Genomic DNA, 24,485 nt, shown 5'->3' with positions numbered 1-24,485 from the left:
GTATAGACTTAATTGTTATTTGGTGTCTGGTAATTAGGAAATGGTTTAAATATCTTTAGCTACTTTCCACAATCTATTCATTGCGATTGCTATCGAACAAGGTTCTGACATTATCGCTTCCATTCATGAGGTGGTCTCAGATGGACTTGCTCCACATTTGTTATTTCACTACCATCCCCTCCCCCAAAAACCTTGATGGTTCACGTTGCTTTGATTGTAGCTGAATGATTTGATTTGTAATGGGGTAATTGTTGCTGGTAAGTGCAATCAGGTTTCAGACTTTGCCAAAGGCCTATCAAAATACAGAAGTCCCAAATTTGGTGACAGATTCCAGCAGGCCTCTCTTCTCAATGAGTTCCATCCATAAATCCCATATGGAGTCCAACAATATTAAGCAAATTTCTGACATAATTCTTGCTGAGGAATCTGCGCATAAATCCTTTGCCAGGTTGGACACTGCTCTTGCTTTTTAATTTTTTTTCTTACTTCAGATTGTTAGTATTTTATTATTTTAATGGTGGTTGTATTTTTAGGTGTAATTCCAAGCTCAGAACTGTCAGGGATATCAGAAGACCATAAAGGCATACGACTATAAGACAGGAGCAGAATTAGGCCATTCAACCACTTTGAGTCTGCTGTGCCATTCTGTCATGGCTGATTTATTATCCCTCTCAACCCCATTACCCTGCTTTCTCTCTGTACCTTTTGATACCCTTACTAATCAAGAACTTGTCAATCTGTGCTTTAAATATGCCCAGTGCTTAACTTTCCCCAACCTTCTGTGGCAGTGAATTCCACAGATTTGCCACCCTCTGGCTAAAGAAATTCCTTCTCATCTGTTCTAATCCTTGTATACTGAGGCTTTGTCCTCTGGTTTTAGACTCCATCACTACTTATCTTCTCTACATCCACTCTATCTAGGCCTTTCAGTGTCCAGTGGGTTTCAGGGAAATCTGCCATTCTAATAAACGCCAGTGAATACAATCTCAGAGTCATCTGACACTCATACATTAGCCTATATGTTTCTGGGATCATTATTGTGAACCTCATCTGGGGCCTCTCCAATGCCAAACATTCTTTCTTAGATAGGGGAGATCTAAGAAACTAATGGGGGATTTCAAAATGCACGTAGATTGAGAAAATCAGGTTGATTTGATGCTGAATCCCAAGAGGGGAAATTTCTAGAATGACTATGAAGATGGCTTTTTAGAACAGCACATGGTTGAGCCCACTAGGGGTCAGCTATTCTGGGTTGGGTATTGTACAGCGGACTAGAATTTATTAGAGAACATAAGGTAAAAGGAACCCTTAGGGGCCATTGATCATAATATGATACAATTCATCCTGCAATTTGAGAGGGAGAAGCTAAAGTCAGATGTATCAGTATTATAATGAAGTAAAGGGAACTGCAAAGGCATGAGAAAGGAGCCAGCTGACATTGATTGGAAGGGAACACCAGCAGGGAGGATGACAGAGCTTCAGTGGCTGGAGTTTCTGGAAGCAAATTGAATGGTACAGGGTAGATACTTCCCAATGAAGAAATTTTTTAAAGGCAGGATGGCACAACTGTATCTGACAAAAGTCAAAGCAACATAAAAGCCAAAGAGAGGGCATATACTCGAGCAAAAATTAGTGATAAGTTAGAGGACGGGGAAGCTTTTAAAGACCAGCAGAAAGCTAAGAGAAAAGATAAATTATGAAGATAAACTGGCTGATAACATAAGAGGGAAAAAAAACAAAAGAGTAGACATTGGACTGCTGGAAAATAACTCTGGAGAGGTAATAATGGAGGGCAAAGAAATGGCAGAAAAATTCAGCAAGTATTTTGTATCATTTTTCACTGTGGAAGACACCAGCAGTATGGCATCAGGACAGGTTCAAGAGCGGTTACTACCCCTCAACCATCAAGCCCTTGAACAAGAGGGGATAACTACACTCACTTTATTTCTGGTGTTCCCACAGCGGATGGTCTCACTTAAGGACTCTATATCTTGTTATTTCATGCTCTTATTATTTATTGCCATTTATTTATATTTGCATGTACACAGTTTGTTCATTGATTCTCTTTATAGTTACTGTTCTGTAGATTTGCTAAGACTGCTCGCAGGAAAATAATTTTAGTGTTGTATGTGGTGATATGTATACACTCTGATAAATTTTACTTTGAACTTTTAGAAGTGAGTGTTCTTGCTTTTACTAAGGAGAAGGTGCTTGGGAAGCTGAAATGTCTGAAGATGCAGACCTGAAAGAGGGTGCTGAAGAGATTGTGGAGGCATTGGTAGTGATCTTTTAACAATTACTAGATCTGGAATGTCTCTGGAGGAGTGGAAAATTGTAAATATTGCTCTGCTCTTTCAGGATGGAGGGAGGCAGAAGAAAGTATATTGTAGGCCAGTTAGTCTGACTTAAGTGGTTGGGAAGCTGTTGGAGTCCATTATTAAGAATGAGTTTTCAGGGTACTTGGAGGCACATGATAAAATAGGCCAAAGTCAGTATGTTTTCCTTAAAGGGAAACATTGCCTGACAAATCTGAGGAATTAACAGGCAGGATAGACAAAGCTGAGTCAGTGGATGTTGTTTACATGGCTCTCAGGCCTTTGACAAAGTACTGCACATGAGGCTGCTAAATATGGTGCTAGTACAGAGAAAGAATTACCAAATTGGCAGAAGCACAAGAGTGGGAATAAAGGGGGACTTGGTTTTTGTTGTCCGTCAATGAGTAATGGGGGTGTCCTGCAGGGATTGGTGTTGGGGCCGCTTCTTTTCACGTTATATGTCAATGATTTGGATGATGGAATTGATGGCTTTGTGGCCAAATATGTGCATGATACAAAGATAGATGGAGGGGCAGGCAGTGTTGAGGAAGCAGGCAGTCTGCAGAAGGATTTAGCCAGATTACGAGAATGGTCAAAGGCAGATGGAATGCAGTGTACAGAAGTATAAGGTTGTGTAGTTTGGTAGAAGGTATAAAGGTGTAAACTATTTGCTAAACATAGAAAATTCAGTAATCAGAGGTGCAGAGGGACTTCGGAGTCCTTGTTCAGGATTCCCTAAAGGTTTATTTAAAGGTTGGGCCAATGCACTTAGCATTTATTTTGAGAGGACTAGAATATAAAGCAAGGATGCAATGCTGAGGTTTTATAAGGCATTGATCCACACTTGGACTATTTGAACAAATTTGGCCCCTTGTTTAAGAAAGGTTATGCTGTCATTGGAGAGAGCTCAGAGGGGGTTCATAGGGATAATCCTGTGAATGAGAAGGTTAGTCATTTGATGACTCTGGGCCTGTACTCACTGGAGTTCAGGAGACTGAGGTGTGGATCTTATTGAAACCTATTGAATATACTGGACAACAAAAGTTTTGCCTCCTGAATACTCCTGGGTGTATCTTTTGGATTTTGAACTGCTAATCATGAAAATCACCATAAAACTTCCAGATGCACACAGTTTTTTGTAATTGTCTATATAGCTATTTTAATTCATAATTCAAATCAATTAAAATGGCTCCCCACAATTTAAGCTGAAAAATTTTCTAACTTGTCCGGTCATGTCTGGGCATGCTTAGTCAGGGCAGATGCTGCATATCAGGTTAGGTTTTAGAAAGCCAATAAAAGCATCACACACACACTGTTCTATGCATTGAGTTTGCATGTATATTGTTTTGCTATCACATTGCATTTGCTCTACCTATTTACACATGTATTTGTGATAGAAAAATATCTCGCCAAAGTTGCAACAGCCATGATACTTCTTCAGATTCAGTTTATTGTCACTTAGAAACCACAAATGCAATGCGGTTAAAAAATGAGACAACGGTCCTCCAGAATGATATCGCAAAAGCATATGACAAAACAGACTACACCAGAAAATCCACATAACGTTTGGCAATCCCCAATCCAGAGTCCGGAGAGGCTGCTGTGTATTTATATCGCGCTACCGTCTTGGCGTGCTCCCCAGAAAGGAGCTCCAAATCCACCAGACAAAACAAGACCAAAAACTAAAACTACAAGACCTGCACAAAACCACATAGTTACAACAGTGCAAACAATAGCATAATTGATTAAAAAAACGGTCCATGGGCACAGTAAAAATAGTCCAAAGACGTTAAAGGACTATATAAGTTCAAAAGAAATTTTGTTATATTTATGGCGAGTATACGCTTAAATCACAAAGACTTGAGAGTGACTCCTCTTTCTAAGAAAGCTTATGAGCTCTACTTTGGGTGTAAAATTTGCAAACAGGACAAAGCCTGGGCTCCTCACATTTATTGTGCAATGTGCACTGTCAATCTTAGGGCTTGGCTCAGAGATACTCAGAAGTCAGTGCCATTCGTTGTCCTGATGATATGGCGAGAGCAGAAGGATCTTGTGATACCCCAATCTCCCTTCAGCCATTAGACTTGTGGCACATGACAATAGTCTTCAGGTACTGAAGCCACCAGAGTCCAGAAGAGACAGATGGAGATGCACGAGCTAGGAATGGAAAATGACACTGATACAGATACAGATTTTGAATCCTTTATGTTGTATGAGCCTTATCTGATAACTGAAATCAATGACCTGGTCAGAGACTTGGGTTTGTCAAAGGCAAAAGCAGAATTACTGAGTTCAAGTCTACAAGGATAGAATCTGCTGTCATCAAGCACAAAAACTTACATAAACAATTTCAATATTTGAGGCAGATCTTCCCCAGAATAACTCAGGCCAAGATTAAGAAAGGTCTTTTTGTTGGTCCACAAATCACACAGATCATCAATTATATGTAATTCCAAGAACTTCTTGTTGGACTGGAGAAAATTGCATGAAAGGCATTCAAGGATGTTATTGAAAATTTTCCTGCTAATTACTGAGCACTAAACTACATGCAGCTGGTTAATAACATGCTTCAAACATACAAAACAATGAAGTGCAACAGGTCACTAAAAGTTCATTTTCTGCATTTCCATTTAGACTTCTTCCCTGCAAATCCTGACATTGTCAATGACTAGCATGATGAAAGAGTTCACCAGGACATTGTCATGGAGAAATGGTATCAGAGTAACTGGGATCTATTAATGCTGGCTTGATTATTTTTGGATAGTTAAGCAAGAAGGCTCAGATACTAAGTACAAATGAAAATCATCAACAAAAACATTTTTAGCTTAGTTGAACTATTGCAAAGTGTCAGCACCATTATGCAATAAAACACATTATATTCAATAGTTAATTTCTTTCGTTTCTCCAAATTCCTACGTGATACAAGTAGTCTGGAATTTTATTTGTGTTCAGCTTCAAATGGTTTATCATAACCATTAAAAAAAATTTTCTGACGAAGAAACACTTGAAAAACTTGCTGCTCAGTGACTGAAAGGCCTAGATAGAGTGCACATGGAAAGGATGTTACCTGTAGTGGGAGGTTCTTTGATTAGATGGCACAGTCTCAGATAGAAGGATGTCCCTTTAGAACAGAGATGAGAAGGAATTTGTTTCAGCAGATTGCAGCTAATCAGTTGAATTCATTGAGTATATTTAAAGTGGCGATTGATAGGTTCTTGTTTAGTTGGTTACTGAGGAGAAGGAAGGAAATGGGGTTGAGAGGGATAATAAATCGGCCATGTTATCATGGCTGATCCAGTTCTCTCGCAACCCCAATCTCTTGCGTTCACCCCATATCCCTTCATACCCTGACTCATGAAGAATCTATCAACTTTGGACTTAAGCTACCCAATGACTTGGCTTTCTCAGCTGCCTGTGGCATGAATTCCACAGATTCACCACTCTCTAGCTAAAGAAATTCTTCCTCACCTATTTTGAATGGGCATCCCTCTATTTTGAAGCTGTGTCCTCTAGTCATGGGAAACACCCTCTCCACATCCATTGAAGCCTTTCAACATTCAGTAGGTTTCGATGAGGTCATCCCTCATTCTTCTAAATTCCAGTCAGGACAGGCCCAGAGCCATCGAATGCTCTTCATATGACAAGCCTTTCAGTCCCAGAATTATTTTTGTGAACCTTCTTCGAATCCTCTCCAGTGTCAGCACATCCTTTCTTACCTTAAAGTATCAAAAACTGTTCACAGTACTGCAAGTGAGGATCACCAGCACTTTATAAAGCCTCAACATTATATCCTTGCTTTTATATTCTAGTCCTTTGAAATAAGTGCTAACATCATATTTACCTTCCTCACCACCAACTTAACCTGTAAATTGACCTTTAGGGAATTGTGGATGAGCACTCCCAAGTCCTTTCGCACCTTGGATTTACTTGGATTACAAGTGATAACCAAGTTCTCGTTCTTAATTTATTGCCATGTGAGCAATCCCATTCAAGGAAGCATTTGTGCTGCTGCATTTGGCCTTGGTATATTGCTAAGTGAAGGGAGAAACTGTCCAGAGTTCAGATGCTTGTCATTGGATCTTTGATACCGTAGATAATTCAGTAGAAATTATCGTGCCAGTGTAGACAATGAACTTTATTGTGGAGTGATAGCAAGACCTTTCACTTCTGTAGCCGTTTTATCAAATAAAGTACTAAAAAGACGTGACAGGAGCATTATCAAATATAAGCATAAATCTAGAATTTAAGATTGGCCAATTAAAAAGAAAGCTGAATTAACTTTCAAGATGTGTCTGATCAATGATCCAGAAGGATTTAAATGCAAAAATATTGGTATTTAAAATAGGTACTAAAACATGCAGAGCAGAAATGCTAAATAGTTGGCATGAAGCTGTGCAGTTATTTTCACATTCATAAATTTAACCTTTTCCTTTTGCTGTAATGCACTCATTTTAGTCCTCATATGTCTGAATTCTTTGAGCAAATTTTGTTCCTAGATCCACGTTCAGTGACTTTGCTTCTAAATTTGGCAAAGACTCCCGATTTAAGGCCATTGAGAAGATGAAGGATCGGGAAAGCATATTTATCGAATTTATTACCAGCATGAGGAAGCGTGAGAAAGAAGACTCGAAGAGTCGTACAGAGAAGGTAGGGTAATTGTAGTTCCAGTGGTGTGAATGGTGAGAGTGTGATTGTAAGGGATGCCAGACCCTCCCAGCAGAAACCAAGCACACTGAAATTTCATTTTTAATGAGTCCTTGTATATTTCAGACTGCACTTTTATGTTTGGGCTTCCTGGCAGCCTTTGAGGGGAAAAAAATCCAGTGTAAATGAGCATGCATCAGAAATAAAGGTCGTGTATTCAAAATTAATGAGATTTGAATGTCATGTGGCTGTGGTGTCAAGAGCCCTGGGGTTGTGGCTTCCACTGCAAGGCAGCTTCGCAGGGAGGTGGCATCAATGCCATTATGATAGCAACACATTGTAGCCTTCCCAAAAGTCCCCGTGTGTTGTGCGAATGAGATTTTTTTCAGCCTCTGAAGCCTAATCATTTATAACATTTACAAACAAGGGATGTTAAGTAACTGCTTTAATGTAAATTTTGTTCATAAATATATAAAAGCTGAAAATATGAATGTTAACAGTTTAGTACATTTGCTTTTAAGTCATGACTGAAGTTGCTTATAATGGTTATGCTCTTCAGAGGGTAATTTGTTAACTGGTTTTGAAAATTGTAAATAATCTTGCCTAATTTAAATTTGAATTGAATTGAAGAGTAATTTTTTACATGTAAATGGTTTTATTTGAAAATTGCATGTTTATTTTCAAAATTTCTTAAATTGTAACTTGTTGATTTTTTGCATTTTGATGTTTCCTAAAGCTCTTTGTAACCATTTTATGTATTCTGTTTTATAACGAGAATAGTCTTTACAGTTTTGTGCTGTGCGGCCTATCAATCAGTTCAGTCTGACAGCTGTCAATCACTGACAAAGTATTATGGGAATCCCTAGTGAGGAAAGAATTGGTGTTTCTCTGTGTGGTGACTTTAGCCTCCCGCAGCTCTGGTACTTTACATTTTTTTAGTTCTTTTCCTTGTGAAGTGCAAGTTGTGCCCAGAAATGTGTTAAGACAAAACAATCAAAGCAAGATCTGGATAGAGCCAGATCGTGTTCATTCTTTTACTTTTTTGTTTTATTGCTAACTCTTGTAAAGTAAAGATATTTTAACTTGTTTCTATTTATAGTCCTGTTAAAATTTTAACAAGTTACAAAATTAATGGTATAGGAATATGTTGTGAAGCTTTCTGAGTCTCTCCGTGCCTTAATGCACACCAATAGAACAGGTGGTTCTTGGATTACAAAAATGAATGGCTTTGTTTTAAGAGTGTGCTCCTTTTGCCCTTCCCTTAATATCCAAATTTTATTGATTTTTTTTTTGTTTGGATAAATTCAGCTTTAGCATAAAATTCCAAAAGTTCCCTGTCCAAAGATTTGGAAATTTCTTCCAATCTTGGTACTGAATAGCCAACGAATTAATTTGAGACTCTGGCTGCAGGATCTAGACCCTCCAGCCAGGGACCTATTCATTCCCACACAAACCTTTTGATCTCTTGTAGAGACTAGAAATCAGTATATTTTAGTGATGTAAATTTCCATTCTAGAGAATATAGACGGAATGAAAATTTAAAAAAAACACTTCAAATAAGGGAAATCGAACTAAAAACAGAAAATGCCAGGTTAGGAAGCATCCCTGGAGAGAGAAACGGTTAACATTCCAGTTCAAAGACCCATTGGCAGATGTATAGGCCCTTTCTATTTAATCTCAAAGGGCAATCTCGCCCTATACCAAGGAATTAATCTAGTGCATTGTCTTTTGTTAACTAGGGAGACTGAACCTGTAATATAGAATTCCAGGTATTTTCTCCTAGGGAATACACTGACTCCCACAGTTACTTTGATGACACCTCTTCCCACCCTGTCACCTGCGAGGATGCAATTCTCTTCTCTCAGTTCCCTTCATCTTTGCCACATCTGTTCTCAGGTTTTACATTCCAGGACATCAAAGTTGTCCTCTTTTTTTTCTTGAAAAACAGTGTTTCCTTTCCACTGCTGTCAATGCAGCTTTCATCCATATTTCCTTCATTTCCTGCTTATCGGCATTCACCTCCTTTCTCTCAGACGTAACAAGGATAGGGTTCTCTTTATCCTCACCAACCACCCTCTGCATCCAACATACTATCTCTCCAAATATCTCCAGTGGGATTCTATCACCAGTTGCATTTTCCCCATCTGTTTTTTGCACAGGGATTGCTCTCTTTGTGACTCCCTTGACAGTACATATCCCTCACTGATACCCCAGTAGGCAAATCCCTCAAATGCCCTAAATTTTACACCTGGCCCTACACCTCCCTTATCACCATTCAGTCCTTTCAGGTGAGGCAGCACTTCACCTTCAAAACTGTCAGTGTCATTTATTGCATCTGGTGTTCCCAGTCGGCTTCCTGTACATGGTAAGATCTGACACAGAGTCTATCTGTCAAGCACATAGGCTCAGTCCTCTGTAACAGCCAGGATCTCCCAGTAGCTAGAATTTTTAATTCAATTTCCCATTCCACTACTGACATGTCTATCTACAGTCTCCTCTACTGCCCCATTGGGGCCAGGCACCAAATAAAAAAGCAACACCTCATATCCCATCTTGGTAGTCTCCAACCTGATGATATCAGCATTGATTTCTCTAACTTCAGATAATGTTTCCTCTCATCTTGCATTCCCCCAACCCCCATCTTGTTCTCTCATTTCCCTGTGGCCTCTTAATCCTTTTTTCCTTTTCCCTGCCCTTATGACCTGCTAATCACCTTCAACTTTTCCGTTTTCCCATCTTTCCTTTATTCTGTTAATCTGCCCTATCAGATTTCTCCTTCAGATCCTTGCCTCTTCCACTTATCACCACTAGCTTTTCACATCATTCCCATTCTGCCCCACCTCCGTCCATCCCCTCCCCACTTACCTCTCCTGTCACCTGGATACACTTGTCATCTGCCAGCTTGTTTTCCTCCCCCTCCCTATTGTTTTATTCTGGCTTCTGCTCTCTTGAGTGTGTGGAATGGGCTGCCAGCAATGGTGGTGGAGGTGGATACAATAGGGTCTTTTAACAGGTTTTTAGATAGGTACATGGAGCTTTGTAAAATAGAGGGCCATAGGTAAGCCTAGTAGTTTCTAACATAGGGACATGTTCGGCACAACTTTGTGGGCCGAAAGGCCTGTATTGTGCTGTAGGTTTTCTATCTTTCTCTTCCTTCAGTTTTGATTAAGGGTCTCAGCCTGACATGCTGACTTCTTCCTTTGCTTTATATGGATTGCTCCAGATTTCCAGACGTTCTTATGTCTCCTAATTGCATAATGTTCTTTTAATTTCATTCAAATCATCTTTCTATAACCTGTTTGCCGCTGTAATTGTTTGCTTATTTGTATGCATGTTTTTTAGTGATTAGAAGACACCCAGGTTCTTCTGAACATTGCCCGTCAATTTCTCACCATTTAAAATTAATCTGCATTTCTACTTTTTTCTAATTAAGTGATAGACTTCATGTTTTATATTCTATCTGCCTTGTCTCAGCAAATTCACTTAACCTGTCTATATCCTCTGCATCTTTCTCTCGTCCCACATTTGATATATTGCACATGGTGTCTCTCATCCAAGTAATTGATTTAGGCATGACTCCTGTGACACACCTTGTGAAAACTTTCCTACCAAACTAACATTTATACAAACCATGCATTAACCATTCTTTGTATATTTCCCCAGTCATCTTATCTTTGTTTTTTTTACTTATGTAAATTGAAGACTCTCTGAAAGTAGATTGCATTTACTGGTTATGTATTTACTGTATATTATGCTGACTATTAACAGTTCTGCTGGAGTTGTATCTCAGGTCATATGTCTCAGCAGTATTGACAAATATACTTTCCTTTTCTCAAATCAATGAGTGCCTAGTCCTGTTGTTATTTTTGAGACATCCTGTTCCCACTTAATAATAGACTATCATTTTCCTTTCTGTTGAGACTTGGATTGAGATACTAACTAATAACAATTAATATTCATACTATTCAATACTAATCAATTCCTCTGTAAAATGGACATGCTTTATGGGATTGGGCCGGGGTTGGAATGCTGCATTCCATACCAAAAATACGGCACTGGTATCAGGCAAGCACTGCCCATTTATAGCATCCTAAAAAGTGGGATGCAAAATGTGTGAAATGCACCTCACCTGTCTCTTCCATCTCTGATGGTGCTGGGTGGTGAGTTCCCATTATGTTTAGGTGTAGCGGCTTTAGCAATGATTTTTAATAACTGGTTCACTTCTTAACTTCAGTGAAGCTCTGTTCCTGAAGCGACTTCTTTTACCATCTTAGATAATGGCCTGAACTCCAGTAAATAGCCAGCTTTATTTGTGCTAAGGGTCTGCAGATTGATAACATTTTTGTGGAAAGTGTAGGATGCCAAGGAATATCTCCTTAACTAACATATATGGCCCTTAATTTGAATGACGTATTTGCAAGGAAGCACTACAATACGACTGTGCATTGAATGGGGTGATAATATTTCAGTTTATTTGCCTATTCAATTTTTAGTATTACTTTATTACTGTAGTAGCAACTTTTGTTCTAGGTGCCATTTTGAAGCAATTATAAACTGCATGTGTAGGATCTCAAGGAATTAGCCTTGAGAACTTAAGTATGCAGTTAGTGTCTAGTTGAATGACATGCACTTTTTAATATTTTTAATGGAATAAATGCTGAATTAAAATGGGAATTTAATTAAACTTGTACATCTTTAACCTTAACCACGAGGCATAATGATACTGTAGACTCAGCAAGCTTCACACAAGTGTCTACCAATTACACACTTGATTTAAATCACTAATATTTTCCTTGCTTGCTAGTTTTATGTAACTGAAACCATGTAGTCTGTATTACAATTTGGTGTTTATTGTTTTAATTTTGCATTTAAAGTCCTTTAAATACTTTGAACTCTGCAGTTAATTTTATAGTATTCAAATGGTTATCTTGCTTTACTTTTTGGAAAAAATCCAACTGTTGTGGATTTATACCTGCAGAGATTTGTTCTTATTTTGTGATTGTCATCAGCCATTTTGTACATAAAGCTTTACAAAAATATTTAAATTGATCCTTGATTATTTGGCTCATCTTTCTGGAGGTGGATTGTATGTAAATTGGGTCTAGGGAGAAAACTGGTTTGGATTAAGTTTGTTAAATTTAATTTGAAATTTGGTATGGGTCTTTTAAAACTTCGTGTTAAAACTGACTGCTCACTGGTTTGGCAGCTTGACATTCTGGTCTGCTTGGTATTGTCCTTTTTGTGTGAACTGTTGTCATCATCTGCTACCTGAAGCACTCCCTTGAGCTACAGAGGAAATGGCCCAGCACTGGGCACAGCAACTCTAGATTCTAGTGTTGCACTGATTTGCCTTGTGTTGTGTCGTTGCTCAAGTTGAAGGAGGCTGCAAGTGGTGTAGTGACTTCAGTCACTCTTTAATGTAGACCTATGAAACAAAGACATCCAAGATGTATTAAAAAGGTGTGAAATTAATGAACAAGATACCCTATCCCACAAGAAATTTGAAACCAAATTGTAAATTGCTAAGACTATTAATGGACCAAAAGTTTATAATTATATCAAATTCTATTATCTATCCAGCCTCCCTTCCCAAATAAAGCAGATGAAATATATGAAAAATATATTAAATATATTATTCATGCTTGAGGACACATTTTGCTAGTTTCAGTATAGACTGTATTCACTTCAGTGTGAGGTAAGTCAGTAAGGTAGCGGTAACTAAAATTTCCAAATCATGACCGCTTTCTGACTTGATGTCTTTTTCATTTCTGTCCCATCCACTCCTTAACCTACAACTCAAAACTGATCAGATAAAGGGCAACTTTTTTGACATGCTATCTGAGCACCATTTGGACAGTCAGTTACGCTGGAGCAAAGTAAAGGAGAAATTTGAGAGTGACTCACGGTACAAAGCTGTGGATAGTTCTGGATTGAGGGAGGATTTCTTTAAACAGTACATGGAGAAATTGGCCAAGGTAAGCTTTCGTGCATTGAAAAGTATCCAAACGTTGCTTTCAGATGTCTCAGTGAGTAAGTCTCTGGTGTTTTATTGAACTATGTAAACAGTGATTGTTTCAGAGCTTGCCTGTACAGTTGAAGCTGCAGTTGATACTATTCCCATGTCTAATTGCAACAATGTATCCTGTTCATATTGACGTTTTGAGTCGAGACCCGTTACCAGGATTTCATGAGTCCTGATGAACGTCTCGGCCCAAAATTTTTTCCATAGATACTACCTGGCTTCCTGAGTTTCTCCAGCATTTTGTGTGTATTGCTTTGATTTCCAGCTTCTGCAGATCTTCTCTTGTTTGTATCCTGTTTGAGGTGGCTTTGCTGCAATTCCTTTGTACAAAGTAAAGGCATATGATTATGGGCCAAGTTGGGTTTGCTGTTAAAATATTCTGAAAGCACTGAAGAATGATTTCCTGGCAGACGTCTAGATGAGCAACAAGAATCAGTACCCTTCTCTTTATTTTTCTCTCTAGCTGCAACATTTCACTCTGCATCCTCTTTCCTTTCTGCTACTTGTCTATAGAATGATCTCAAGTTTTCATAATACCTTGGTAAATTTAACAGTAAAAAAACAATGGCAATTGTAATTCGAATGTGGCGAGATGTAAATTATTTTAAGAATAAAAAGCACACAAGTAGGAAAAGCTTTTGAGGTATGCGATTTGCTTTTAGTTATATGTACATTTTTAGATTTGCTTTTGGCTGATGGTTATGGTGACTTCTAGTGGGGTGTTCTGCCAACCTTGCTGGGTTTTTGGGTGAGTTGGTAGAGCTTTGAGGAGTTATAAGTATCAAAGGTCTTTGGTGATTGGTTAGACTGCTTGGAGCAGGTTTTAGTCTCTTCTTCATTGCAAACTCCATGTTTGTGTGAGATGGGAGCTGCTTCACAGCATGCTTCAAGTTTGCACATCCTGTACCTGTCAAAACTAGCGGGGGGTGGGGGCAGAAGAAAATTGAGAAGAGTAAATGAGAGAAAGTGACTATGTTGTTATGGGATTATGCTAAAACTGGCTCACTAATGTCTTAACCTCCCTGACCTGCAAGTAACCCCAACATTGGATTGCAGGTGGCTTTTGATCTGATGTTACCTGATAAGCCAGTTTTATTCAAAACTGCCACTGATGTAGGAAGATATGCCACCACCACCACCTTGCCCAGGTGTGCCTTTGCAAGTTCATGTCTTGGCCACGTTATCCATTCAGCAATGCCCCAGTAGAATTTTACCTGTGCTGGACAGAGTTAATGCTGGCAATAGATAAACAATTTTCACTAAGTTAACGAATTTCATGATACATGCCAGTGATGATATACCTGATACTGACAATTTTCAGAAATAACTTAAAAACATTGGCCAGACAGATCCGAACATGTAAGACTCCCGTGATTACTCTTTTAACCTCTGTGCTAACCAACCTCAAACCTTAATTGTTGACAGTGTTATCTTGCCTTACCCACTCTTTTCAAGTTTAAATGAATCCTTGTCATTCATTAAAACAGTTGCCTTTCATTATTATTTCTTAGAAGTATTGCAAAGCATGGAGTATTTTTTTGTGAAAATGGAACTACTTTAAAAGCACTGTAACCTTATTATCTTCCCTTTGCCTCATAGCACATAGACTCTGATAAAGAGAAGGAGCTGGAGCGCCAAGCACGAATAGAAGCAAGTTTACGAGAACGGGAAAGAGAAGTTCTGAAAGCTCGCTCAGAGCAGACCAAGGAAATTGACAGAGAGCGTGAGCAGCACAAGCGAGAAGAAGCTATTCAGAATTTCAAAGCCTTGTTGTCCGATATGGTAATAAGCCCATGAGTTCAGAAACAAGTTTCGCTGTGCTCATTTTCATCTGAAGAAATTTATGTTGGACTTATTTTCAAGTTATTAAGTTTTGCTAAATGATTTAATTTTTTAGCTGTGAAATTGAGTTGTGTTTAGTTCTTCCATTAGCAGTTAAGTGGGATCAATTTTAAGTGCATTTATTACTCTCATCGGATGTTGATGTAGAAGCTTAAATTTCCATCAGAGTTGAATATTCTTGATATAATGAACTGTGTTGAAACTTGCAGTGTTTTGAATTTCTTTTATTTCCTATCTCACCTTCCAGTAAATTCTGTTTTCTTGTAAATTTTCATATTTTGCAAGATTACATTAAATGTTACAAAATTTATTTGAGTTTGTCAGAATCCACTAACTCTCAAGTGGCAAGCTGTAACCCCATCAAACTGGAAACGCATTACATTACATTTGCTCAACACACACAAAATGCTGGTGGAACGCAGCAGGCCAGGCAACATCTATAGGAAGAAGTACAGTTGACGAAGGGTCTCGGCCCGAAATGTCAACAGTGCTTCTCCCTATAGATGCTGTCTGGTCTGCTGCGTTCCACCAGAGTCTTGTGTGTGTTGCTTGAATTTCCAGCATCTGCAGATTTCCTTGTGTTTACATTTGCTTATTATTTTATTTATACTATCTGATTCAACGCTGCATACAGATAAGTGATACAATAATATTTGGTGAAATATTTGGCTTTGCTTTTCTTCCTGTTGAACTTCTAATCTTTATCAACTGAGGGATACCTGTGAAAGATTCCATCAGCATTGTCATTCTCTTTAGAAGCATTGAAAAACCAATTTTTATTTTCTTCATGCCACAAATTCTTTGTGCTTTTTGTTTTAAAGATGCAACTCTGTTGTTAGTCTTGATGCTTCTTTCTTATTTGTGCTTTATATTTTGCAGGTCCGTTCTTCGGATGTTACATGGTCAGATACCAGGAGATCACTAAGGAAAGACCATCGCTGGGAATCTGCTTCATTACTGGAAAGAGAAGAGAAAGAAAAATTGTTCAGTGAACATATTGAGGCCCTTACAAAAAAAAAGAGAGAGCATTTTAGGCAGCTTCTGGATGAGACTTCAGCAGTGAGTGTGACTGGTTCATAGTTATTTATCTTTCAATACAAAGCTGAGACAGGACCTGATAAAGGTGCGTAAAATGGAATGACATAGATAAGGTAGACAGCAAGCTGCTTTTCCCCATGATAGGAATTTGTAAGTCCAGGGGTCTTAGGTAGATGTTGATGAGTTTGGAGTAGATCAGTTCTAAATTGTTGCTCTAAACTATTCCAGATATTGACCAAGATGACAATGCTATCAAAAGAACTTTCAGTCACATTCACTTAGGAATAAATAACAGCCATGTTGTATCAACATAGGTTGAAGATGGCAGAGGGGATGTTGAACAGTTGAACCATTGGGAATGTTTAGTTGAATACCTTCCTGAGTTGTAAGGAAATAATGGAAAATGTAAATGAGAAATACTAGGTCAATTAAGTTCTCTGAGTTATCCTAGATGGTGTTCAACATTCCATTATCTAGGCAAATGTAGACTTTCTGTTGTATTCCTTATGATTTTCCTGAATGGGAATGAGTCATTTATTAATAATATTTTTGTCTGACATTTTAGAAGCTGCCTGTCACATGTATTTCATTAACAGTACTTGCCACTTATCACTGGGGTCTGGCTGTTGTTGTCACAGTCCACACCATTACTTGAGAGTTCACTAATGAAGCTAAACATTGAGTCATCATCAATGAATTGACCCACTTCTAACATGGAGGTTATTAACAACTGAATATGGATCGATAGCTACACTCTTGAACTCCTGCAGTGATGTTCTATGTCTGTTGTGGCAGAATTTTTCTTTCTATCAGAACGAAGAGCTGCCTGCTGATAATTTTAGCAGTGCAAATTGCAGATCAGATACAGGCTTGTTATAAACCTCAATGCAGGGATAAAATGCCAGTGGTATGGTTTTGGTTTAAGGACTTGGTATTTATATGGGTCACTATTACACAGGTGTAAATAATTTTGTATTCAAGGAATGAGAACACCAGAAAACTAACAATAAGAAGGGGTCAGCTTAGAGATGCTTCCGCCAGAGCCTAAACCTCTTACAGCAGTGAATGAGCCAGTTAAAATGATTCAAATAAAGTGTGGCTGCATGTGGATCGAGCCACACTTGAACAGGCTGGGGCAAGTGGAGAGCATGGCCCATTGCTGGGCTCAATGTGTTTGCATACCTGCTTGACCCCATAATCCTGCTCATCACCTCCTGCTGGAAATGATGGACCTACTTTGGTTATACAGCTGTCCCCAACCCAGAACATTTTCGCTGCTGAAAAGTACAATGACCAGAAATGACTGAACTCTCTACCAAGTAACGAGGGAGAAAGACAACAGCTTCATCATGTCTGCTCTAGCTCAGTCAACACCTGGGTTCAAAGTAGAATTTATTACCAGAGTACATACATGTCACCACATACAAACCTAAGATTCTTTATTTCTACAGGCATACCTCGCAAATCTATAGAACAATAACTGTAAACTGTAAACAGGAACTGTAAACTGTGTAGATGCGGATATTGAATAAAGAACTATAAATTAGAGGCATAAAATAACAAGATAAAGGAGTCCTTAAATTAGTTTTATCCCTTTTGTTCAAGAGCCTGATGGTTGAGGGGTAGTAACTGTTCTTGAGCCTGGTTGTATGAGTCCTGAGGTTCGTGTACCTCCTACCTGATGGCAGCAGCAAGAAAAGTGCTTGTCCTGGTTGATGAGGGTCTTTGATGGATGCTGCTTTCCTACTGCAATGTTTCATGTAGATGTGCTCAGTGGTTGGGAGGGCATTATCTGTGATGTAGTGGGCTGAATCCACTATCCTTTGTAAGATTTCTGCTCAAAGTCCTGTTCATGTTGTCTCTGTAGTTCACTCACACCAATCTACATGGCGATGAGATCACCTTATCGTTGCATGAGTACCAGTGATGGGTTGAAGTTCATACCAGGTGCAGGGGTAACATCCTCTGGGTGTTCAGATTTCAAGACTAAGGGCAATACTGCAAATGGGGTGGGGGGGGAGGGGAGGAGAGTCAGTGCTAAATCTGATAGCTATGCAGTTCTCCAAGCTTAATTTTGAAGGAAAACAGATTGCTTTTCTAAATGTGCTGTGCACCAAAATTTTCCACAGCCAAACATCAGAATGCAAAGGTGTTATAAATCTGAAATACACAAGCATTAGTGATGGTAAAGTTAAGGTTTCAGGATCAGTGCTTATTCTGAAAGCTTTCCTATAAGTTTGCTAATAACACCTAATCTTTTTGCAATGTAGATCACTCTCACCTCTACATGGAAGGAAGTGAAAAAAGTCATCAAAGAGGATCCTCGCTGTATCAAATTCTCGTCAAGTGATAGGGTAACTACGTCTAGCAAACTTTCAAAATGTTTGCACTTTCATTCAAGTACAGCCCTGTACTTACTTGCTTATGCTCTCTTTAAGAAAAAACAGAGGGAATTTGAAGAATATATTCGGGATAAATACATCACAGCCAAAGCAGACTTTAGAACATTGTTGAAAGAGACCAAATTTATTACTTACAGGTGAGTAATCTTAGCTGACTCCTGGTCAAAATGGAAGCTTTCACAGTAGAGAGGTTGAGGAACAAAATTCAAGAGATTTGTTGAATGATAGAACTAATGATGGAATGGAGAAAATTGTGTTAGTGGTGTACAAATACAGAGACCTTGGATGGTTACAGTACTGGAAAAATAAAGAAGTTTGGGTGCAGGGATGCTGAAGGGAGAGAAAAATGTGTTTTAAATTTTTAAGTGATATGCACCACCAGGTAAACTATGGATGAGAATTGATCTGGGCAACTACTTGAATTACCAAAGGATAAAAAACTGTGGATCTAACTAGGGTAAATGAGAGCAGTAGGTACAATGGGTGACATGGATATTGTGCTGTATAACTCTAGGGCAGCAAAGTCTGTTCATGGAAGATGATAGACTGCCTGTGGAAGTGATAAAATAGTTAGAAACATAGAAACCCTACAGCACAATACAGGTCCTTCAGCCCACAAAATTGCACCAAACATGTCCCTACCTTAGAAATTACCAGGGTTACCCATAGCCCTCTATTTTTCTAAGCTTCATGTACCTATCCAAAAGTCTCTTAAAAGACCCTATCGTATCCGCCTCCACCACCATTGCTGGCAGCCCATTCAATTAGGCTCGTAAGGCACGACCTGCCCTTCACAAAGCCATGCAGACTACTGCTAATCATATTATACCTCTCCAAATGTTCATAAATCCTGCCTCTCAGGATCTTCTCCATCAACTTCCCAACCACTGAAGTAAGACTCACTGGTTTGTAATTTCCTGGGCTATCTCTACTCCCTTTCTTGAATAAAGGAACAACATTCGCAACCCTCCAATCCTCTGGAACCTCTCCCGTCCCCATTGACGATGCAACGATCATCGCCAGAGGCTCAGCAATCTCCTCTCTCGTCTCCCACAGTAGCCTGGGGTACATATCATCCGGTCCCGGCGACTTATCCAACTTGATGCTTTCCAAAAGCTCCAGTACATCCTCTTTCTTAATATCTACATGCTCAAGCTTTTCAGTCTGCTGCAAGTCATCACTGCAATCACCAAGATCCTTTTCCATAGTGAATACTGAAGTAAAGTATTCATTAAGTACTTCTGCTGTTTCCTCCGGTTCCATACACACTTTCCCACTGTCACCTTGATAGGTCCTATTCTTTCATGTCTTATCCTCTTCACATACTTGTAGAACGCCTTGGGGTTTTCCTTAATCCTGCTCGCCAAGGCCTTCTCATGGCTTCTTCTGGCTCTCCTTATTTCCTTCTTAAGCTCCTTCCTGTTAGCCTTATAATCTTCTAGATTTCTAACATTACCTAGCTCTCTAAACCTTTCGTAAGCTTTTCTTTTTTTCTTGACTAGATTTACTGCAGCCTTTGTACACCACGGTTCCTGTACCCTACCATAACTTCCCTGTCTGATTGGAACGTACCCATGCAGAACTCCACACAAGTATCCCCTGATATTTGTCTGGTGGTAGCAAACGCACAGCTGAGGATTTTAGCAATGGGTGGAATTAAGGCAAGGTTTAGTATGGTTTCTGTTAAAAGTGAAAGTGGAGAGTCAGTGCAGTGTTGATAACATGGAATTGGAAACTGCTCGGTTTGGACCTTCTAGACAACTGCAATGTCTACATCACGCTAGTGTTTATTGATTACAGCTCAGTGTTCAATAGCGTCATCTCCTCATTGTTAACCAGTAAGCTTCAAAATCTGGGACTCTGTACCTCTTTGCAAATATATCTTTGACTTCCTCAACGGGAGATCCCTGTCAGTGCAGATCAGAAATAACATCGGCTCGCTGACAATAACAGTTGGTTCCCCTTCACCATTAGATTTCTGAACAGTCCATGAACAGTCCTCGCTATTTGTGCTATTTTGCACTACTTATTTGTTTTCATTTATTGTAAATGTATATTTTATTGCAGTGTACTGCTGCCACAAAGCAACTAATTTTAGACCATAAGACAAAGAAGCAGAAGTAGGCCTTTTGGCCCATCAAGTCTGCTCCGCCATTTTATCATGAGCTGATCCATCCTCCCATTTAGTCCCACTCCCTCGCCTTCTCACCATAACCTTTGATGCCCTGACTACTCAGATACCTATCAATCTCTGCTTTAATACACCCAATGACTTGGCCTCCACTTCTGCCTGTGGCAACAAATTCCACAGATTCACCACCCTCTGGCTAAAAAAAGTTCTTCGCATCTCTGTTCTGAATGGGCGCCCTTCAATCCTTAAGTCATGCCTTCTCGTACTAGACTCCCCCACCATGGGGAAACAACTTAGCCACATCCAGTCTGCCCATGCCTTTCAACATTCAAAATGTTTCTACAAACCCCATTTCCAGAAAAGTTGGGATATTTTCCAAAGTGCAATAAAAACAAAAATCTGTGATATGTTAATTCACATGAACCTTTATTTAACTGACAAACGTACAAAGAAAAGATTTTCAATAGTTTTACTGACTAACTTAATTGTAGTTTGTAAATATACACAAATTTAGAATTTGATGGCTGCAACACACTCAACAAAAGTTGGGACAGAGGCATGTTTACCATTGTGTTACATCACCTTTCCTTTTAATAACACTTTTTAATTGTTTTGGAACTGAGGATACTAATTGTAGTATATTTGCAATTGGAAATTTGGTCCATTCTTGCTTGATATAAGACTTCAGCTGCTCAACAGTCCGTGGTCTCCGTTGTCTGATTCTCCTCTTCATGATGCGCCATACATTTTCAATAGGAGATAGATCTGGACTGGCAGCAGGCCAGTCAAGCACACGCACTGTGTATCTACAAAGCCACGCTGTTGTAGCCCGTGCAGAATGTGGTCTGGCATTGTCCTGCTGAAATAAGCATGAATGTCCCGGGAAGAGACATCGCCTTGATGGCAACATATGTCTCTCTAAAATCCTAATATACGCCTCAGAGTCAGTGGTAACTTCACATACATGCAACTCACCCATGCCGTGGGCACTGATGCACCCCCATACCATCACAGATGCTGGCTTTTGCACCTTTCGCTGATCACAATCAGGTTGGTCATTTTCATCTTTGGCACAGAAAACTCGACGTCCGTTTTTTCTGAAAACGATCTGAAATGTGGACTCATTTGACCACAGCACACGGTTCCGCAGTCTTTCGGTCCATCTGAGATGAGCTCAGGCCCAGAGAACTCGCTGGCGTTTCTGCATAAGAGTTGATGTACAGCTTCCTCCTTGTGTAATACATTTTCAAGTTGCATTTCTGGATGCAGCAATGGATTGTGTTAAGTGACAATGGTTTTCCAAAGTACTCCCGAGCCCAGGTGGCTATAATTGTCACAGTAGCATGACGGTTTCTTAGGTAGTGCCGCCTGAGGGCTCGAGGATCACGCGCATTCAACAGTGGTTTCCGACCTTGCCCTTTACGCACTGAGATGTCTCTGAATTCTCTGAATCTTTTCACAATATTATGTACTGTCGATGTTGAAAGACCTAAATTCTCTGCAGTCTTGTGTTGGGAAATGTTCCTTTTGAACTAACAATTCTCTCAAGAATTTTGGCACAAAGGGGTGAGCCAGGACCAATCCTTGCTTGCAAAGACTGAGTCTTTGATGGACGCTATTTTTATACTCAGTCATGATACCTCACCTGCTCCCATTTAGCCTGCTTAATGTGGAGTCTTCCAAACCAGTGTTACTTGAATATTCTGTGCACTTTTCAATCTTATTTTAACTTTGTCCCAACTTTTGTTGTGTGTGTTGCAGCCATCAAATTCTAAATTTGTGTATATTTACAAAATACAATTAAGTTGGTCAGTAAAACTTTTGAAAATCTTTTCTTTGTACTTTTGTCAGTTAAATAAAGGTTTATGTGAACTAACATATCACAGATTTTTGTTTTTATTGCATTTTGGAAAATATCCCAACTTTTCTGGAAATGGGGTTTGTATGAAGTCATCCCTGATTCTTCTAAACTCCAAGGAATACAGTCCAAGAGCGGTCAAATGTTCTTCATATGTTAACCCTCTTATTCTTGGAATCATTCTAGTGAATCTTCTCTGAACCCTATCCAACCTCAGCACATCCTTTCTTAAATAAGGAGCCCAAAACTGCACACAGTACTCCAAGTGAGGTCTTACCAGTGCCTTATACAGCCTCAACGTCACATCCCTGTTCCTACACTCTATTCCTCTAGAAATGAATGCCAACATTGCATTCGCCTTCTTCACCACCAACTCAATCTGGAGGTTAACCTTAAGGGTATCCTGCACGAGGACTCCCAAGTCCCGTTGCATCTCAGAACTTTGAATTCTCTCCCCACTTAAATAATAGTCTGCCTGTTTATTTCTCCTACCAAACATATATCTGGCAATAAACCTGATTCTGATTCAAGTTATCAGTAAAAGGAAATGTACTACCATGGTAGTATCAATGAAGATAGCTTTGTCCTTAGTTGTATTGAAGCAGGTTGTAGCTTTTATGGGACAGGATGGTAAGAAAACTAGTCTGGCTACACTGAGGTAATAGGGGGCTTGAAAGGTGATTTTAATTATGTGGAGCAGGTTGTGGACAGGATGTGAAACTTGTTTTCTGATTTTGCTCATGTTATGACATTGTGATATTGGAGAGTAAGGTTGGTAAGAGAATCAGATTAGAACTTCTAATGCAGCTCAATAGATCGGAATACAGCTGAGTGTGTTTCCGCTTTAGTGCTGAGTTTTGGGAAAGGATGGTCTGTTCTGTTGTCTCTCATGCTATAGGTAAACAGTAACAATATGAGTATTTTACAAAGATTTCTAGGACCACAGCACAACTGAATAATTCTGGTTAATTTAGCAATCTGTGTGTTCACTATTTTGAAGATTAGAATAATCTGTGATGCACATCATATTTTTATTGAATAGCTTTTCATTTAATAGTTTGCACCATATACTGCAAATCAGAATGTTGAGTTTTACTTTTCTCCCTCAGATCGAAGAAATTATTGCATGAATCAGATCAGCATTTGAAAGACATCGAAAGGATCCTTCAGAATGACAAGCGTTACTTAGTGCTAGAGTGTGTGCCAGAGGAAAGACGCAAGCTTATTATGGCCTACATCGATGACCTCGATCGGCGGGGCCCTCCCCCACCTCCTACTGCTTCAGAGCCAACCAGGCGATCAGCGAAATAACACCAAAAAAAATCTCCTGAGCATGAGTAGGCTCCCCATCAACTGAGACTTGTGCATGAGCCATCTGCCAGACTTCACAACGTTTGTGCAGTATTAATGTGTCTGCTTTGTCCAGTTTTGTATATAGTATGGACACATTTGTACCAGCTTGTCATCATGTTGAAGTGGAAGCTTTGACTCATCATTCAGTTGTGTAAAATAAGAACATTTTTTAAAAGAAAAGTACAGCTGATGTATTACCTGCAGCATGGTCGTTAGTCCAAACAAATGACTGTACAACACAACTCTGTAAAAACTAGCATTTAGTTACCAATAATTTTCAAAGTCAGTCACTGATCTCAAAAGGGTTTTGTTTGTAACATTTAAGCTTTTACTTGTGTTTAAATGTAAGTTTCCAAAGTGACTTTATTAACTAAAGTGTTGGAAATGTTGCCTAGTTGAAATGTTTACTGCAATAAACCATCTTTTTTCTAAGTTTTGGAATGCATTTTGCTTTGTGTTGATTTAAGCTACTTTAAGCAAGGTTGGAAGTGCTGAATCTCATGAGTTAGTGCTTTTTCTTTTCCAGTGATTTAGTAAAAGACAGCACAGTGCTGTAGCTAGTGGAGCCACTGCTTCAACTCCAGAGACCTGAGTACACTCCTGACCTCCATTGCTGTCCATATGTAGTTTGTACATTCTCCATTTATATAACACAATACAGGCCTTTCAGCCCATGATGTTGACTCCAATTTCCTCCCACTTCATAGGCAGGTTAATTTGCTGCTGCAAATTGCCCCTTGGTGGGCGGTGAAATTGATGGGAATGTATGGAGAAGAGGTTACAAATGAAATTAGGAGGGAAATGTCAGTACTCTTGAGCCAGCATGTTATTTGCTCTTTGAATTTATGTTGTCAGGAAATATGGCAAGAAAGTGTATTCA

The 24,485-nt window shown here is 39.2% G+C and overlaps 1 protein-coding gene across 4 annotated transcripts in view; it reads left to right on the top strand.

Moving 5' to 3' along the window:
- Positions 1–24,037, top strand: part of LOC132405293 (transcription elongation regulator 1-like) — a 105,664-nt gene extending 81,627 nt beyond the window's left edge. For all 4 annotated transcript variants that reach the window (XM_059989979.1, XM_059989978.1, XM_059989977.1 and 1 more), the window contains 7 exons: positions 6,812–6,962; positions 12,770–12,934; positions 14,581–14,763; positions 15,703–15,882; positions 18,132–18,215; positions 18,300–18,400; positions 23,362–24,037. In XM_059989979.1, coding sequence (XP_059845962.1) covers positions 6,812–6,962; positions 12,770–12,934; positions 14,581–14,763; positions 15,703–15,882; positions 18,132–18,215; positions 18,300–18,400; positions 23,362–23,563 — 1,066 coding nt within the window. In that variant the 3' untranslated portion in view covers positions 23,564–24,037. The remainder of the gene's footprint in view (positions 1–6,811; positions 6,963–12,769; positions 12,935–14,580; positions 14,764–15,702; positions 15,883–18,131; positions 18,216–18,299; positions 18,401–23,361) is intronic.
- Positions 24,038–24,485: the final 448 nt, after the last annotated feature.

The sequence above is a fragment of the Hypanus sabinus genome, chromosome 15, assembly GCF_030144855.1.
Source record: "Hypanus sabinus isolate sHypSab1 chromosome 15, sHypSab1.hap1, whole genome shotgun sequence".
NCBI classification, from domain to species: Eukaryota; Metazoa; Chordata; class Chondrichthyes; order Myliobatiformes; family Dasyatidae; genus Hypanus; species Hypanus sabinus.
The sequence above is the reverse complement of the archived record's forward strand: the minus strand, read 5'-3'. Positions and strand labels throughout refer to the sequence as shown.